Raw genomic sequence first — 19,791 nt, forward strand, 5'->3', positions numbered from 1 at the left:
GGGTCAGCATAATTACCGTGTTTCCTCACACTGGCAGCCAGCTGCTCTGCCAGATTGTGAATCTTTCATTTTCTTTATTTCAAAATCCAGGGCGTTCCTATGAAAACTTAATGTTTGAACTGTGGGGAGATGGAGTTGGAGTCAAAGCCATGCTCCCTCATTTTCTCCCCGGGCCTGAAGCAAACACCTCGTATCTCATTAGTTCTGGGCTTTTATGATATTAGGATTTACCGCTTTCCCCGTTAAGACCAACACCTCTCTACAATTATTTAAAACCAGCGCCAGGAGACGTGGGTGCTAGGGGCTGGCAGGCTGAGAGTTAAGTACAGTGGCACGATTTGTTTTTAACAATAAAACAGTGTACAGCCCAGCCGTGTGGCTCCGTGGTTGAACATCGACCTATGAACTAGGAGGTCACGTTTGGATTCCTAGTCAGGGCACATGCCCAGGTTGTGGGCTCCATCCCCAGTGTGGGGCGTGCAGGAGGCAGCCGATCAATGATTCTCTCTCATCGTTGATGTTTCTATCTCTCCTTCTCCCTTCCTCTCTGGAATCAATTAAAAAATATATTTAAAAACAGTTAAAAATAACTGGTATGGTCTCAGACACAAATAGAAAGATGGAATCATTCTGGCATGGTCCAGCCATCCTAACATTTTACCGTCCTCGTGAGGGAAAGATATGGTACAATCCCCGAAACAGGCCGGCTGCTCACCCTTCAGGGACACACAGAGAATTTGGAATGACAGCCAGTCAGTCTTCATCTCAGGTTCAAGGATCAGAGTCCAATCCATGCAGGTCCATGAGGTGGTATAGAATTGGAAGTGACTTCTGTGGGAGCCCTCTCCTCTCCCTGCCCCCTGCCACCCACCACGCAGCTGCAAACTCACTGTCCGAGAGCGGGGAGCAATGGGATGAGATGGGGTGGAATGAGTGCATGTACCTTTAAGTGTGACGGTCGGAAGGGGAAAGCCCCTCTTGGCAGTTTGGACATAGGGTAGAGACCACTGTAGCCCAACAGGAAATACAACACCCCGGGAGCAGGCAGGTGTTTCATAAAATAGAGTTCCAGGAAGAGGGAAGTGTGGGTGTGTTGAGTTAAGGAAGTAAAAGAGCTTTCTTCGCCAGGAGTCCTTTCCTGGCGTTCATGTCATGCCCAAAGGGACTCCGTGTCCTTCCCGGCATGGCATGTGATCACACTGTGAAAGCCCAGGGATATGGAGCAGGGATGGAGGGCTGTGGAAGGGAGGAAACCCATCACACCCTGGTTCATCTCATGTGACTTCCTCTCTCGGGAACTCCTCCGAGCTCCTGTTAGGTCAGAGGAGAAAATGGGCCAGTAGAGAGAGCTTGCTGGATGGCTGCCCACCCCTTGGCCTGACCATGGCCCACAACTTCATTCACCTGGCCAGGTAGTGACGTTATCCACACCTTCCTTCCGGTGCCCAGTGTTTAGAACCTGCTGTGGATAAAATCGGGGGGCGGGGGGGCTCCTGTTGTTGACTTGGGGAGGCAGGAGGAGATGCAAAGATGAAAGGGCCATGAAGGAAGGAGGGAGCGTGCAGACTCATAGGAGAGAGAAGCGTAACAAGTGACTGACTTTCCTCTTTTCAAAATCAATCCCAAGATAAAGAATGCCCGGGAAAATGGAGTTTGGGTGGCGGGGCTCGCTGGGTTAGAGTGTTTCCCTCACTGTAGGACTTCCTGGGCCTCCGATAGAGATCTCCGGAGACAGCGGGTCCCCACATGTATTTTCCCAGAAAAGCACCCTCTCCCGTGCCTTGGGGTTTGGGCAACAGTGCCTGCTGCTTAATGGGATGGGACAGCAGGCCTGCTGAGAGCTCCCGGGAACCGGGGAAGTGGCAGGAGCTGGAAGGCAGCGCCGTTTCCTGAAGGCCTCCTGGGTTAGGATTTGCATGCCGTGGGAGGAAGGACTCCCAGGCAACAGAATTAATTACCAGGGGTCTCAGGCATCATGCTTAATTTCCCTCTTGACTCCTCAGCAAGTTATCCTGCTCAGAGAATTCCCCCCCAGGGAAGAAAACCCTGCCCACACTCGCTTCTTAGCAGTTGAGTTGCCAGACTTCTCTGTCATTACTGTTACTGTGGTTTATAAGCTGCACAAATGGTTAGGGGGCTGATGGGACTTGGGAATGATTTGTTTCTGTGTACACTCTTGATGCGTACACATGTCTGGAGGAGCACTGTATTTCAATTAACGTTTTTTTAAAAAGCAATATATGCACATAAAGGAAAATATGAGAAATAACTAAACAATGGATGGGGAAAAGCTATGAACAGACAACTAACACCCATACAGTTCATCCTCAGAGATAAGTATGAACACATTGAAATGTATGTATTTGCAAATATTATTATATACACACAAATATGAATATGCATATATATACATTCACATACACATATGCACGTACCCCTGCATATACATACACACACACACTGTGTACACAATGCATGTACATATCCACTTACACATGCACAGATACATATCCATGCACATACATACATGTATATTGTGTGCTCAGACACATATAAATATATATTACACACTAGACATATGTGTGTATATGTGTGTATATGTATGTATATTTATGGATGGATGGATTGATAGATGGTTGGGTAGAATGATGAATAGATAGACAATGTTGAGAACACATGGCACATACATACTGCAATCCACCTTAAAAAATTGTCCGTGCAATGAACTTTAATCCTGTATTTAAGAATTCTTAGTCAATGTTTTCATTTAGCACATTCTCTTAGGCACTGTGACCATCTTAACTAGCCCATCCCCTCTGGAATTGGCCCTTGGCCCTTGACCCCTGCCCAGCTGCCACCTGTAGACCCCTGGCTCCTGGAAGTGTGTGTGCGCATCTGCAAGTCTCAGCCTTGTTCTCTCCTCTCGCCCTGCAGTGCCCGGCTTTCCGTATCCAGCCGCCACCGCCGCGGCCGCCTACCGAGGGGCGCACCTGCGAGGCCGTGGCCGCACCGTGTACAACACCTTTCGGGCCGCGGCGCCCCCGCCCCCCATCCCTGCCTACGGAGGGTAAGTGGGCTGCCTCCTGGGCGGGCCTCCCTGCACCGCCCCTCCTGTTTGCGCATGCTGGTCTTGACCGCCCCATCAGAACGCCCAGCATGCGCCCGGCGCCTGCAGTGGAGCACCTTGCAAAGAGTATTGAAAAATGAGTGTAATTTGTCCTGTCATGGTTGGTGCCTTTAAGCATCCTACATGTCACATGTTGTTATGTAAATTCTCGTTGAGACTGAATGCTGGAGAACAGAGAAATGGTTACAGCCAGAGATGTATTTCTGATGATTGCAAACATCTGGTTATTAAGGAGGTTGGATCACATTTGCCCCTTGAATCCGTCCATGGAGGGACATGAGGTTTTTCAAACATAAAAATCACTGGCGTGGTCTTGCTCCCCTTCCCTGAGATACCTTGAGCTTCAAGGTTTATGAGCCCTTGCTGGGAAGAGAAAATTAGGTGTGGAATCAATGCAAACATTCAAACGTTCAATGAAATTGGAATTAAGGCTCGTTTTAACTGGATTTTTCAAAATGGCATTTGTCTTTGTTTCCCCTCTGCAAAGAAATGCAAGTTCATGTGACCCCCATTGCCAGCTGGGTATTCCCGTGCATGGACTTTGGTATTACCAGGAGACTATGCAGGAATGGTGGTGAATGCTCAGGGAGAAAATGGTACTGGTGTGGCAGCCTTCGACCTTGAGATGCTTCCCTTTCTCCTTCCTGTTAAGGGATCCTCCTGGAACATTCCTGTGCACTCAGAGCCGGGGAGAGAGGGATGTCTCTGAGGCAGTGATCCTCAGGGGACATTTGTAATATCTGGAGACGTTCTTTGGTTGTCAAAACAGGAGCTGGGAGATGCAATGGCATCCAGTGGGCGGAGGCCGGGGATGCAGCAAACATCCTACAGTGCACAGAGTGGTCCCTCTCCCCGTACAGTCATGCGGCCCTCACTACCAATCGTGCTGCTCTCAGGAAAACTCAGTTATGCCCAGGACAGCCTGGCAGGAGGCTTCGCTGGCCGGTGCTGGCTTTCTTGTCTGTAGAAAGAATGTGGCTGTATTCAGGACTAGGTGAAAAGGGTTAAACACATTTTTTTATAGCTCTGTTGCTTAGAAATCTTTTAGAAAATTTGAACCAGCCCAGATCATCTATTATACTGAGTGAAATATTTATTCATATCTCACCCACTCCAAAGGACAGCATTTGAAGTGTTTTGAAAACAAATGCAGTGAGACAAAGCTAAGACAATAGAGAAATGAAAGCGGATGAAATTGTCAGGAAGAGGGGGGAAAAGGCAGAGAAATAAGACAAAATCCATTGTTTCTGGTGTTGTCATTAAAGATATGCCAATTCCAAGCTTCTTAGTAGACAAAATACTACCAAAAAAAGAAAAAAAAATTGTGCTGAAAAGATGGTGGATAATAAACCAAGGATGAATTGGCCCTAAATTCTCCCCACCCTCCAAAATAATGTATCTTCATGTCCTAAGCCTCATGTATTTGACCATGTGATATAAGGCATTACTGACAGTATCATCATTATCTTCAGCCCCCACAGTATTAAGCCTATTTTGTAGATCCAGAAAGGCAGAAGTAAAGACTTGTTATTCCCAAGGTCATATAATGAGTTATGAAGAAAAAAAAACCAAAAACAAGTTACCCGCTAGGCTCATGTGATTACTAAAGCAAGATTCATAAGCCATAAATACAAAATTGCATGTTTATACCCCATTAGTTTGCCTGGAAAACATTATCTTGGTAGCTGGTAATTGTAGCTTTCCGGTATATGTACCTTCGGTATCTCACTACTATATTGAACCGAAAAAAATAAAGTAAAATTATATAGCTTATCCTCACATGAACAATTTATAAAAGTCTCAGAATAACACACCTGCTGTAAAATTGAAATTTGCTAACTTATAATGAACTTGCTCTTTGTGGGGAATAACCATGCATAACTAATTAATGTCATGTTCGCCAGGGAGAGACACAGGCATCTCCAAATGGTGAAACAATGTGTTTGTGACTGCTTCGGACATGATTTAATTTTAATATTCCAGGGATAGCTCTAATTATTTTGTTTATAATAGTGGATTGTGCCTCTTTGCTGACAATATTGACTGGAATTCTGAACCCATGTTTAGTAGTAAGGTAAAATTCTTAAGATGGGAGGGATAGAAAGAGCAGAAGGGCTGGCAGGGGGTGGGGGGTGTCCATGCCTGCAACTTCCATAAGAGCGCAGTGCTGGTGGAAAAGGAGAACATTCATCCAGTTGCTTGGTGTTTTGCTGGATTACAAATTGGCTGGACAAATTGGCTCTGAATGTAAAGGCATGAACCCAGCATCTTAAATGGTGGCTTCCTTTTTCCTCTGGCTTGTTTGGTTTAGGCTACAGAAGACGTCAGGGGGCAGCTCACCTTAGAAAGAAGAGCAGACAGAGATTGGCTGGAGGAGAGAGGGCCCTGACCTTGCGTTGAGTGGCAAAGAGGTTGGAAAACACACTACTGTTTCCAGGAAGTGACATTGTCAGGATTCAGGTGGTCCAGGAGATAGTGAGGATTTCCTGTAGCTGTTTGCCTCCTTTGGAGGCTGATTTCTAGATTTGACTGATGTCTTTGACTGATGAGGCCACTGAGGCAAATGGCTCCCTTGGAGGAATTTCTTCCGAGGGTTTGGGGGGGAAAGGGTGCCATGTAAGCGAACAATTTCAGTAAATGTGGTAAGTGGTAAGATAGGGTGTTGTGTGAGCACCAAGGAAGGACTTGGATGTTTAGAGAAGGCTTCTAAACACCCAAGTCCTAGGAAGAGATATAGAACTCATTTATGACCAATCATTTCCTAAATTTCCACATTAAGGTCTCAGTCTGTGATTTTCCCTCACACCCAGTAACCCCCATCTTTTCTAAGACGTTGGCTAGCAAACTGCATTTATTAAGAAAAAATTATTTTTCCCCTTATCACTAGTTGAAGACTGCCAACCTAAACTTCTGTTCTTCATCAAGTATCCAATATGAATATACTTTGTTATTAAAATTCCAACCAAAAATGTGTCGTTTATCAGACATCCATGTACAGCTTCCATATTGTTTTTTCCAAGAGATATAAAACGTTCCCACAGAACCTCCTTGGCAGCTTTTGTGGAGCCACGGGTGAGCCTTGGAGTATCCAACATCAAGATGGGTATCCAGGAGGGCTCACCAAGGATCCATCCATTTCCTTTTATTGATTTGGCTCCCCCTCCACATCCTGATACTTTCTGAAGTCCCTCTCAGCAAGTGAAGAACATAGGTTATGGAGGGGCCCCATTTCTCTTTCTTACATACCTAAATAGAAACATCTTGGGACATTAAAACATGACCAGTCCTTCAGGGACTGGGGCTACAGAGGCTCTGCTTGGACCATGAAGGGATCCTAGAAATGAATGCAAAATCCTGGACTGAACAGCCAACCCCCTAGTGATTGCCAGCATCCACTGAATGAGAATGAGTGATGAGTTAGAAATCTAGTGTTTATACAGTCTAAGGGTTGTTACAGTCCTAAAAAAAAATGCTTTTGGGGAAGATGAGATTACCACCACCACCACCATTCTACCTCATACTACCCTGGGTAGCTGACTTAACCTGTATAAGTACAATTGCCTTAACAGGAGAGTGAAAACTGTGTCTGCCTCCATTGGGTTGATAGGGTATGGGATAGGACCATGGTCGGCAAACTGCGGCTCGCGAGCCACCTGTGGCTCTTTGGACCCTTGAGTATGGCTCTTCCACAAAATACCATGGCCTGGGCGAGTCTGTTTTGAAGAAGTGGTGTTAGAAGAAGTTTAAGTTTAAAAAATTTGACTCTCAAAAGAAATTTCAATCATTGTACTGTTGATATTTGGCTCTGTTGACTAATGAGTTTGCCGACCACTGGGATAGGAGATCCATGTAAAGCTACAACTTAGTAGGGAGGGTCCATCATGTGATTCGAGTTTAGTGCACTATAGCTAATGTTATTGAGAGTGATGCAGTTACTGCTCCTTTGTCTCTCTCTGTATTGCACCACTTACTCCTTTTCTGGGAGGCACCTGCAGTTCACAGATTGACATTCCCCACAAGCCACAGAGATGGCTTTGATTTGCAAAGATCACTTCAATAGTTTGTGGAATATGTAGATTCTAAATAAAATATTAACTCGTGAATAGTCTCAACAAGAGCTGAATGAAGCAAGTTTTCCATATTTCCCCTTGCATTTGATCCTGGAGTTAATTTTGCTAGAGAAGCCATAATGTCCAGTCTGTATTTCTATGACGTACAGTTGGGAGAAATTACCCATTGGGTAATTACCATCAGTGGAGCTTGCAGACTGATGGTTTGTGGATGAAGATGGAAGGTAGCCCCCAGACTCAGTATTTTCTCTGATGTTAGATGACAGCAACTAAACCCCATTCACTCCCAAAGGAATTTCATGAGATGGGCTTCACCACATTCTTGTTCTTAAGTAGTTAAGTAATTACAAACCAGCTACTTATTAAGCACCTACTATGTACCATGCATATTGTATGGGGCTACAGAAGAGTGCTCTAATGGAGTATCATGGGAGATTTTTAAACTATTCCAATCCAAGCATCAGCATCTGCTATAGGGTTTTGGCATTGGTTGGCTGGATATCTGTGAGTGTGATATTCTGTACTTTCTCAGATAATTAATTATGACACATCTATGTGCAACTTCTCAGAGTTAGTTTAAGAAGTATTTTGAGGAAACTCGGTGCTACTCTGGGTATAGGACAGATATAGTAGTATCCCAGGAGAGCATTTCTGAAAGGTAGCTAGTGCAAGAATCATCCCATATATACATTTTTGAGAATGCTTTCAGATCCTAGAATTAGGTCCTAAAAACTTGAATAACCAGCCTCTAGGACTGTGTATGCACATTTCTGTCTGTAAATCAACCATGCTTTTCGGTTTTCATCTTTAAATGTCTGCTCCTCAGACTATAGTAACTGATACTTAGGCACTTTCCAATTTAATATAAACACTCAAACTAAAGTCATCACTACCCATTCTCAAATATTTTCCAGGATTCTGTCCAGCTTTTTGTTTTTGGTGTCAATTCTTATTCAGATTTTCAGCCAGTTTTGAAGTGTAACCTCTAATATTTTTAAAAATCCTCTTAATTGAGTGCATTTATAGACAAACACCACAAATCGATAGTTCTTAAATTTGGGGGGGGGTAGGATGTCATAGATGCCTTTGATAATCTAATTAAAATATGAAATTTTCCTTTGGGAAATGTTGATGTATTTACACACACACACACACACACACACACCTATACAAATGGTGCCAGAAGTTCATGGACCCACCCAATATCTACTTAAAAACAGCTAGATTTGAATGCATTAAAATTTTAATTTATTTCACTTGGAAGGGGCAGTAAGGTACAGCAGTGTTAAATAACCTTTCCTTCAAAAATGTATTTGTGGGAGAGACTATATTATATTACACAAACACATTGTACACTTCGGGCATCCTATTCTTTCCTTTTTTTAAATAAACTAATTTGCTATAGTGTAGTCATTCCCTGCTTGCATTCATCCAAATATTTAACTAGTCATTACCTTTCTAAGAAAATGAGATGTGCATTTGCATTATGTTCTTGCAAAAGCACACTGCAGTCCCAAAGTGATTGACAAGCAATACAATTACCTTTGCATGGCTAGACAGACCGTCTTTGCAATAACATCGGCTGCACCTGTTCAATGCATGACGGCTACTCCCTTCTCTTGTGACTGGGCCGTGGTTCATTTATCTATAGATGCAGACTAGACATTGACCCCTTCTCCCTTCCCTGCAAATCCATTGCATCTGTTTCACAGGGCTTTAAAAACAAGTGTTTGGCTGTATTCATGGAAACCAGCATGAGACTTTGTAAGCGCTTTCTATAGCCAGCTTCCATTTAGGATAGGACCCAGGAAGCTGATTTTCAGAGTTGTCTCAAACGTAAACACAAGGAGGGAGGGGGATGTTTCATGGAGCAATGAGTCTATTAGTCTTTGGACCAGCAACAGCATCACCTGTTACTTGTTAAAAATGCAAATTCTTAGACACATACCACCATTCATATCTATGGCTTCAAGGCCTCTGGGCTGGGTGGGGGCCCAGCCATCTGTCTGAACAGGCCCTCCAGGTGGTTCGGATGTGTGCTGAAGTTTGACCGCTGCTGCTTGCCAGAGCCGTTACAAGTTGGGGCTGTGAAGCCAAGACCACCTGGCTGGAATCCCAGCTTAGTCACTACCTAGCTCTCTCTCCTTCAGTTTCTTTATACCCAAAGCAGTGACCACAAAATTATCCATCTCGCAGGGGTGCTATGAAATTAAGTGGAATAATGAGCACAACACCCTTAGCTTACAGGCTGACACAGGGTCATCGCTCAATCAATGTAAAGACTAATAGTACTTGTACTTGTGCTATTACTTATAGCTCAGTGGGGGCGCGGAAGGAATGCACATAGCAATTTGGTGAAACTGACGCCCCCAAAGTGGCTTCATTTCACACTGCCAATGAGGACAACCATATCGGTCCTCGTTTTTTAGAGCTTTCATGAAGGTAGATCACCCAGCCTCTCATTCATTTCTCTCCAAAACGTGCAGTAATGCACTCGGTGAAAACAAACAATTCCGACACCGTATGGTTTCTCACAGCAGCTAGGATTCTTGATTTCCTTTCTCAGTGAAGCCACCACTTCCTGCAGGGCCTCCCAAAGCTGAAAGATGCCCTTCCCGCAGGCCCTCTGAGGAGCCCGCACCCTCCAGACACTGGGCTTCACATAGGCTCTTCCCTATGCCTGGCCTGCTCTTCCTGTCTCTACCTGGCTAAGCCTTTGAGATGTCTGTGGCATTTCCTCTGGTTCCCTGCCCTCTGTTGCTAGCCCCACTCCTTCCACTTCACTCTCAGAGTGCCATTGTCCCTCTCCTCCGCAGCACCCATCACAGCTGCCATTGGACGTTCATGCACGGGCCTTTGTGACTGAGTGCCCACGCCCCGGGAGCTCCCCGAGGGTGGGCGTAGCGAGTAGATTCACTCTCTCTGCTCTCTGTGCCTTGGCACAGTGGTTGGAATATAGGAAGCAACAGCAGGGACCTAGTTTGTTTGAGCTTGTCAGAATGAGGATGTTAGACCACATTTTCTCTTTAGTTCTCTGTCTCATAAACGTGGGATGCCAGAGTCCCAAAGTCATTTTCCATGGCCCACGTTGGAGGGCAAAGCATGGTGACTAGGTTACCGTACTGAACAAACATCAGGGCCTGCCTTGCCTCACTCTGGGAGCTGCTGGCTCAAATAGGCTTGGCAGGAAGCACACAGACCTGCCCCAGGCCACAGAAGGGGCCCCTTTCCCAGCCAGAGCTCAGCCCCAGTCTCGCCTGGTCCACTGTGTGTCCACTGGGACAGACCTCCAGGTCCAGCCTCGCTCCCTCACAGGCAGACCTCGTTTTTTCGTCTCACTTTATTGCATTTCACACATTGCATTTTTTTTACAAGTTGAAGTGAAGACGCTTCCCAACAAAGCGATGACGCCTCTCTTTCCTGGGACACTCGCTTTGTTGCGGTGGTCTGGAACCCAACCGCAGTCCCTCTGAGGGGTGCCTGTGTTTTCAGAAGAGCAGACACAGACTGGGTCCTCTACAGATATTTAGAAAAAAAAAAGCATTATTTCCCATGTTTGTACACTAATGCATTCATATTTTCTTCACAGCTGGATCACGTTCTGTCCAGCCTCTTTCCCTGGTCTCCTATGCCAAGGCCCAGTTTTTTAATCCTATTCACCTTCTCCTCCTCCACTGGCAACAGTCATTGGTGCTGCATAACCAGATCAGAAACAAACTTGAGGCTGTAGGATGCCTCTTCTTAATTCACTATTTAAGTCATCCTGGAGTTGCTAAGTCAATGACTCTGTGCCATCTTCTGTCACCTCTCCTTTAAGATATGGCACTATTCAGTCAGTAGGTATTTCTTTTACATCTCTTGGGTCAAAAGCAACATGTCAAGCCATAAGCAGGCTAGAATGTGGAGTAAGCTTATTGGGTGCAACTTCAATGTGAAACGAGTCCCATACACAAGTACATTTAATATTTGACCAATATGTAAAATTATTTTACCAAGTGAGGATCAAAAAATGTGAGGTTGGCATTTATAGGAGGGAGAAATAGCTCTGCTTTGGGTGAGCATTGGACAAAGGTCATAGCAACGGTGAGGTTCAGTTAGAGCTGCAACGTCAAGCATGTGACCCATTTCTTTGTAGCCAGATCTCACTGACTCCTCCCTTGAGGTGGGCACTTGCCCCTTTCCCCATTTTACAGACGAGTAACTGAAGCTCAGGTAGCTTGAGTAACTAGTCCAAGGGCACATAGCTGTGGATGGTGAGGCTGACATTTGACCCAGATGCCTTTGTGGTTCCCGTCTAACTTGGCTCTTGAATAGTGATCTGCTTTTGGTGAGGATGTTGGCAGAAAAGCCATTCCCAGAGCAAGGAACAGCATGTGCAAAGGCATGATGGCATGGAAGAATGGCACAGAAGTTGTTTTGCTACGGCTAAATGATCCGCTCTGTAGTTCTGGGCCCAAACTAAATATTGGCTGCTCTCCCTGTTGCATCAGATCTGTTCTGAGTCCTGTTGGCAGAGGCTGGCCCTGCCTTCTGACCCTCAACAGACACTATCTTCTTATGTTGGAAACGCCAAAAGAGAATCCACAGCCTAGCTCGGAATGTGCTCACCTCAGCATCTGGGATTAGGGTTTTGCGCTGCTTGACAAGTGCTCTCCTGAACTGTAGTCCTTTTGATCAAAATGAAAACAGCTAAAAGCGATTCTCACCAACCTCCTTAGCGTGTGAAATCCCTGCCTCCTTTTTAAGGATAATAGTACTTGGGGTTTCGCCGGTCAACTCTGAAAAGCTCTGAGAAGCACACTACAGTGTTCTCCAGCAAACCAGTGTCACTGCTGTGTGTGCGTGTGGGTGTGTGTTGTGAAGTGACCTCCTTTGGCTCAATTTGCTTGGCTTACATGCAGTTCCACTCTGCTACCGAACCTGCTGGAATCCTTTGGTAATCAAAGTTGTGCTTCTGTTCAAACCACAGCTCCATTCAACGATGGGGCTCATTGGTCCTTTGCCAGACTCATAAATCATCTATAAACTCCATGGGGAGATATTAGGGGAGGTTATTAATTACACTACCATCCTTTAGAAAACATGCATGTAGAAACACGTGTTTTTATATTCAAGGTCATCCTGTGACCCTCACAAAGCCTGTGAGATGTGCAAGCTGCATAAGAACCTCATTAAACCCATTTTAATACTTAGGGATTTTAAGTCAGTTTCCCATGATGGTGGAGCTGTGAGCTTCTTTTCCAGACTGTTTCACTCAAGGTATACCAAGAAATTTCTGGAGAATTCCAGGATCTCTTTTTCTCCCCTTCCTGTGAGGTCCCTTGTCTCTGGGATGACTATATGCACAGTGATCAGAGAGTTGCTGCAAGGCCAGGCTGTTCAATCATAATATGGAGTTTTGCTTAGTCTGGGTATAATTTACACAAACATGCCCATACAGAAACATGCATGTGCAGGTACATGTACAAGTACACATAAGCAGATTGCCAGCATACTACTACACACATTAAAATAGCGATACACATTCCTGTTCATATGCATACATGGGCAAGGTATACACATGAACACATGTGTACACATGTATGAATTGACATATACACACAAATATGAATTCACACATATACACATTTATACCCATAAATGCACACAAACACACATTTATTCTTTCACACACATACACAAAAGTACAGTTAGAGATATTCTCCTACATTTACCATGAAAGAGCTGAAAGAGCGGTGCAGGGAATTATCAGATATAATACTACCATGTGAAAGAATACAGAAGAACATTTCTGGAATCATTGTGTTGTCCAACTCCCCTAAGGCAGTGGTCGGCAAACTCATTAGCCAACAGAGCCAAATATCAACAGTACCACGATTGAAATTTCTTTTGAGAGCCAAATTTTTTAAACTTAAACTTCTTCTAACGCCACTTCTTCAAAATAGACTCGCCCAGGCCGTGGTATTTTTGTGGAAGAGCCACACTCAAGGGGCCAAAGAGCCGCATGTGGCTCTCGAGCTGCAGTTTGCCGACCACTGCCCTAAGGTCATCCGGCTATAACGGTATTGAGAATGTGACAATCTGGGCCCCCACCCTTATCAACCATGATTTTTTTCCCTGGGGCAGGGGACTATGCAGTTTGACTGTGAACTCCGACTCTTGTATCTGTCTAGACCAGTGGTCGGCAAACTGCGGCTCGTGAGCCACATGCGGCTCGCGAGCCTCGGTTTGCCGCTCTGTTGACTAATGAGTTTGCCGACCACTGGTCTAGGCCACTTGAAATAAACCTCAACCCTGTCTGTCTGCACTTCTACACCCCTCCTGAGGGGGCGGGAAGTCTGGTACTCAGCCCACCACCAGGTCCTGACTGTGGGCCACCCTGAACCAGCCTAATTTTCTCAGCCTGCCCGCCTCCTGTTGTCTCCAACCTCCTTAACCAAAGTGGAAACTCTCTTCAGTTCCTGTGTTTTGGATCGTGTGACCAGACTAACTTCGCCAGTGCGGGGGTGGTGTGTCTGCATGGGGAAACGCACTAATATGGATGTTTCTCTTTGTGTGTGCACCCTTGCAGTGTTGTTTACCAGGATGGATTTTATGGTGCAGACATTTATGTAAGTATTCATTAATGTGCATGCCATCCTTGTTTCCTCCCAGAGTTATTCTTTTTACAAGTTTGCTGAGAATCTCTCTACTGTGTGGTGCTGTCCATTCCCTCTTCGTGGGCCGTGGGAGAGTCTGAGGCTCGCAGGCAGCAGGACTGCTGCTCATGAGAGCATCCCACGCTGTGAGTGAGTGGAATCAATGCCTGGACCAACCTCAGAATAAATGCAAACACGGCCCCGCCTCCAAAGATGCCATTTCTCTCCTGGCAAATTAAGACTCACCCCCCGCCACCCCCGAAAAACAAAACAAAACACACACACACACAAAACAGACATTCTCTCTAAAGTTTTCAGTATGGTCTGTGTATTTTCAGTTTCCTATTTAGGATAACAGCTGTAGATACCAAGGGTTAAAAGACATTTTCATGGCTGATGTTTCCTTATAAATATATTTATCACAAAGCCCTAGAAAAATATTTCCTCTCTCCCTTTCTTTCTCTGTCTCTCTTTCTCTCCCTCTCCTTCTCTCTCTCTCTCTTCCTCTATATTTTTCTACCTCCACCCCTCCATGGATGATTTTAGCAAGAAATATCTAACAAAAGTAGGCCAACTGGAGCATTAAGCCCCTATTTTCTTCAACCCCTTATTTCTGCATGTTCCAGAACAGCTCCCTAACTTAGAAGTGTTTGTTAAATGTAGAATTGTTGGTTAAGCTGTTCGTTTTTAGAAAAGTGTTTCTCATTATGGGCACCATAATTAAACTTACCTAAGTTGATCTAGAATTAGTTATTCTCCTTCATTGTGATATTAGCAGCAATGTTATGAAAATGACTTGGAATAAACACAATTTAAAATAAATTAGCAGGATTGGAGGGTATTTTCTAAGTTATATACTTTTTTATTACAAGTGACCTCAAGTAATTTCGCTGCAATCATACTTGTTTTATAGACCAGATAACAAAGAAAAATAAGACCACATTGCTGATCAAATTGATGTCATTTACTAGAAAATGGGAAAGACACTGGTTATTTAATTTTTCCCTTTGAATTTCAAATAATTACAATTTGAGACATAGTATTAGTCTCCATCAGTGATGAACTTAGTTGAGTTCTATTATTATTGCATCAAGTACATTTATTATAATCTGCGAGTTAGCTCTTTTCCATAATAATACTTATTAATGATTTACATGTTCTTTATGCACTCAGTGAACAACCAACTTTCTTTTTTGTGTTGCTTGATTTACTCCTTCGCACGTCTCCTTTTCCCAAACTTTCCGTTTATACCATTTTAAATAGAAAGGCAGGTGGAGGCTGAGCAGGCTGGACTCATCCATACCCTTAGATACCCAGTGAACCCATCAGTCTGCACACTCCCCATTGTACCCTCTGGATAGCATAAGCACATGGAGGGACTACAGTTGGCATAATTAATTTTAGGGCTTTACTTATTTATTTACTTATTTTAAATTTTGAATTGAGAGTGGAAGGGAGAAGGAGAGAGACAGAAAAGCATTGATGAGAGAGAGAAACATTGATTGGGCCACCTCCTGATTGCTACCCACTGGGGACTGAGCCCTCAACCCCACATGTGCCCAGATTTGGAATTGAGTCGGCAACCTCTTGGTGCACGGATCCACACTCAACTAACTGAGCCATACTGGCCACAGCAGGGTTTTTTTGTGTTTTTTTTTTCTTTCTTTCTTTTTTTTGTGTGTGTGTGAAATTAAAGGGAGTAGAGAAAGGATGAAGAAATTTTAAAAAGAAAAATTCCACCAAAAAGAGAACTATCTTCATCAACACTTACCCCAGGGGAGAACAATGTGGATGTTATGTAAGCTTATTATTATATTAGTTATCATTTATTAGTTCACCTCTCTGTAAAATGACAATAATGTGTTGCATTATTTTACTCCTAATAAAGAATTGAATTATTAATTGAAACTGTTCCATGGAGATTTCAAATTAGCCTTTTTCTCTTACTTCATGGATTTTTGTCTAGTTACTTAGTAGAAGCTTCTTGAAGGCACAGCTCTAAGAGTTCACAAAGAAATAGAATGACTAGTGAGAGTAACCGATAGTGTGTAGATCTGTGTTGGTTGGGATAAAGGAAAATCCCTAAGAACGAGGCGAATGGAAAGAGCAGAGAAAGTTAGAAGAGGGAAAATACACCAACATCCACTCTAAGGTGGAAAGAGAAATTCCATTGAGAAAGGAAAGTTCCAGAAAACCCCTTTGAGTTTTTTGGTTCCTTTAAGAGCTTTTATTTCCCACAAATTCATCATATTTGGGCAAAGAACACCAGGCTCAGTGGTACAGCCTCTGTAGGTATCTGAGTGAGGTATAGATGAAAGGAGTTATTTCAGTAACTTCAAGTCCTGAGTTTTCTGGTTTCTAAGTTTAGAAAACTATTCCGCCCTAGCTGGTTTGGCTCAGTGGATAGAGTGTTGGCCTGTGGATAGAGCATTGGCCTGTGGCCAGTCAAGGGCACATGCCGAGGTTGTAGGCACGATTCCCAGTAGGGGGCGTGCAGAAGGCAGCCAGTCAATGATTTCCTCTCATCATTGATGTTTCTCTCTCTCTCTCTCTCTCTCTCTCTCTCTCTCTCTCACTTCCTATTTGAAATCAATAAAAATAAAAAAAAAATTTAAGATTTAAGTTAGAAAACTATTCCTCTCACTCTTTTCAAGCCACCCTAGTAGCCAAAAAAATTTATACATTTTCCCACTGTTCCTATTATAGTGCCAGTAAGATTTTTCAGGGAGGGGGGGCGTGGGGGGCGTTCCAAATAGACAATTAGGTGATGGGAAAAACTAGCTGAAATATGAACTTTAACCCTTTGCACTCGCTTGCTTTTTTCTCGATTCCTGCTCCCGATGCTAACCGTGTCGAGTCATACTCGACATCCGAGTGCAAAAGGTTAAGTTTTATTTACCCAGCACATTTCTCTGTCCTCTTTCCAGAAGGTAGCTCAGACCTTGCAGACCTTCCTGAATTTTTTTTGTTCTGTATAAGATGGCAATTCTGGAATATTGCTGCTGGGTGGTGTGTGCACATGAGCGACAGTGGTGAACTGGTCCACCCCATTATGGCAGCAGAGCACAGGTTCATGGTTGGCCTTAAGTTGATTTAAGGGCGAGGAAAAAATAGGAGTATTTCCTGCACTCTAGAATTTATGAAGCAGGATTCATCCTAGCTAGAAGTAATTTTGAATGTGCTTTTTCAAGCTGCTATCCCACCTCCCTTGAGATACTGGTATGTTCTGATGAGCGGACGTGTCCCCAGAGCTCCATTTCTTAAAGAAATGATGATTAAAGAGGTTAGTAAAGCACGTGAGGTTCTGTTCTATTTAAAGGAAGTTCCTGGCTTGCTCCTTCCATCTTGTTAGAAATAGTGCACAATAAATAGGTTTCAGGCAATCCGGAGAGGACCTGGGACGTGTGTTGGACACTTTACTCACTTCTAATAGATTGAAGCCAGCTATTTCTGTGTAATTTAATTGGGAGAGGAACAAGCTTCTTGCTTTGGTTACTTTTAAGAGGTTAAGAGGAATCTGCTCTCCAGTTCTTCCTGCTCAGACATTCTCAGCGTTGGCAGCATATCAGCAACTCAACAGCAAGGATGCCAGCTCCGACACCAGAATGACTGCCCTTTTCTGCGCATCCCACTTTCTCCTGCCCCTTCTCCTCTTTGTTTTTCAACGTCTTTCCATCCCTCCCTCCTGATATGGGAGCCCTCGGGCATTTCTGATTTGAGAGATCTGCAGAACCCCCTGCAATTGGCAAGCAACAACCTCCTACCTAGAATGAGCTCCTTCTTCACCTTTCAGAGCAGAGAGGATTGGGGAGAGAGGGAGAGATGTTCAGAGATGCCAGGGATGCTGGGAGCTAAAGCAAACACCAGGGAAGTGTGTGTAGGCTGAGGGCAAAGAAAAAAAGCATCCTATGCAGGAGCCCAGCCAAGCAGGAGAAACACTGCCTCTCACCACACAGGACATGTTCAGACCCAGTGTGGATGCCACTCCTCAGAGAGGAGGTAGGGGGTTTCTGAGTCAGAAAGGAGGCGAGAAAAAGTCACATCTGGGTCACTTCCACCTGGGAATATACCCCTGCTTCCCACCCACACACACATGCATACACACACACAAACACACTTTTATGTCAAAAAATGGGAATTTAGTTGACATAGCTAGCATATTAAATCTACTAGTTCGGTGTTATTACTTAGTGGTGGACATTTAAATCATTCCTTATAAATTAAAAAGTGGGTCAAGTTAAAGAAAAAATCAATAACAGTAAAGGTGACACATGGGTATGACAGTGGTTAGAAAGGTGAAGTGGGAAGACTAAGTTCCCTGGACCTGAGACATAATCTGTCACACTTAGGGGTGGAGCTATAGCCATTATAAAGCCATAATTGATCAGGGAGTGGGAAATAAGTGTTGCTTATGTGATCTTAGCCAAGACACTTACCTTAATCCACGCAGGGAGATGTCAAAGAATGGGGCATTTGATCAAAGGGTAGCTATCAAAAATGGAAAGAAGGAAATGACAACAGAGCTGTCAAAAGGAATTGACTGGAAACTAGAGTAAGACAGTGGAGTTGCAGTGGGAAGAAGGGAAGCGAAGACCGTGAAGGAGAGAGAGAGAGGGAACTGGCAGATAAAGCAAATGTTAACCACATGCCCTTGTATTCGGAGAGCCCCAAAATTATATCCCCCCAAAATTATAAAGGCAGTGTCTATTAAAATACATTTCATTTTCAAAATTGGCCTACCAGCTGTTAAAGTATGTATACATTTTGGGGGAACACCTTGTATATATACACCTTTACAAGGCAGGTCCCTAAATCTCTTAAAATATTTACCTGGAGGTCTGCCTAGGACTGGAAATTTCACTTCAAACTAGAACCACACATGAAAGATTAGCCACACCCATGAAACACTCTCCCATCCACAAATCACCTCCACCTGTCCCTTGGTTCTTTTGACATCTTGTCAGTGTTATACATGAATGAAGTAATAACATGTTAACAGCACATATATTTTCTAGACCCATTCGCATGTACACACACACACACACACACACACACACACACACACACCATTTTTCTAGTCATATCTATTCAAAGTAGCTTTGGTAGCTTCCATGTGCTTCATTAATTTATGAAATACAATTGTGCTTTTTGATGTTAGTCGAAATTAAATTTAAGAAATACAGGTGTTGTACAGTTATGGTTGCTACTGTACTATCATCTTAACTGCCTCAATAATTTGGCATTGAAGTTAAATCCTCAGGTATTCTGGAGAATTCCAATCATGAGCTCAAGAGAGAAACTTCAAAATAGTTAACTCGAACCATTGGAATGTGCTTGGAAGGACAAAAAGCCATGAAAATATCTTTTCTTCCTCCTTTAAAAAGAAACATGGGTTAGAACACAAATCACTGAGTTACTTGATCCCATCTCCCCCTTCTTGATTCTCTCAGTTACAGAAATTTGCAACTAGAATTGTTTGGCACTGGTTCCTCTCCTGGTTCCATGGGTCACTCCAGGTCTTAGTGAAGAGAAGCAAACTTGTAAATGAATTGCTCTGGAATTTCGGTCTGACTTATGCATTTTCTTTTATTTATTTCATTTTTGCATTGAAAACATTACATTTCTGTTTCCTTATAGAGTAGTGTATCAAGAGCCTGTGTATGGCAATAAATTGCTACAGGTATGAAATCCTGACTGGTGGAAAAACTCATCACTCTGGTTGTGGGTTTGCTGTGAAATCTTACTAACAAGACCATTCCAGGGAGGAGATATTCTCTAACATAGGAGGAAAGACTGAACTGAATTTTCCAGTTTTGATGTGAATTCTCCAAGAATGGAGATGATCATCTCAGATTTATCCTTTGCTAGATCATGAGTTTATCAAAATGGGGGTCTGGCTTGGCTATAAATTTCTTAAAGTGCATCTGGTCTCAATTAATATAAATTCAGTGAAAAA

General features: G+C 43.7%; 1 protein-coding gene across 11 annotated transcripts in view; it reads left to right on the forward strand.

Moving 5' to 3' along the window:
- Positions 1 to 19,791, forward strand: part of RBFOX1 (RNA binding fox-1 homolog 1) — a 371,606-nt gene that overhangs the window by 309,998 nt on the left and 41,817 nt on the right. For 8 of the 11 annotated variants that reach the window (XM_008141611.3, XM_008141613.3, XM_054714703.1 and 5 more), the window contains 2 exons: positions 2,935 to 3,067; positions 13,769 to 13,808. In XM_008141611.3, coding sequence (XP_008139833.3) covers positions 2,935 to 3,067; positions 13,769 to 13,808 — 173 coding nt within the window. Of the gene's footprint in view, positions 1 to 2,934; positions 3,068 to 13,768; positions 13,809 to 19,472; positions 19,516 to 19,791 lie in introns of all 11 variants that reach the window. The other 3 variants (XM_054714705.1, XM_054714706.1, XM_054714704.1) reach the window with 1 other exon arrangement.

This window comes from Eptesicus fuscus, chromosome 4 (genome assembly GCF_027574615.1).
Source record: "Eptesicus fuscus isolate TK198812 chromosome 4, DD_ASM_mEF_20220401, whole genome shotgun sequence".
Taxonomy (NCBI): Eukaryota; Metazoa; Chordata; class Mammalia; order Chiroptera; family Vespertilionidae; genus Eptesicus; species Eptesicus fuscus.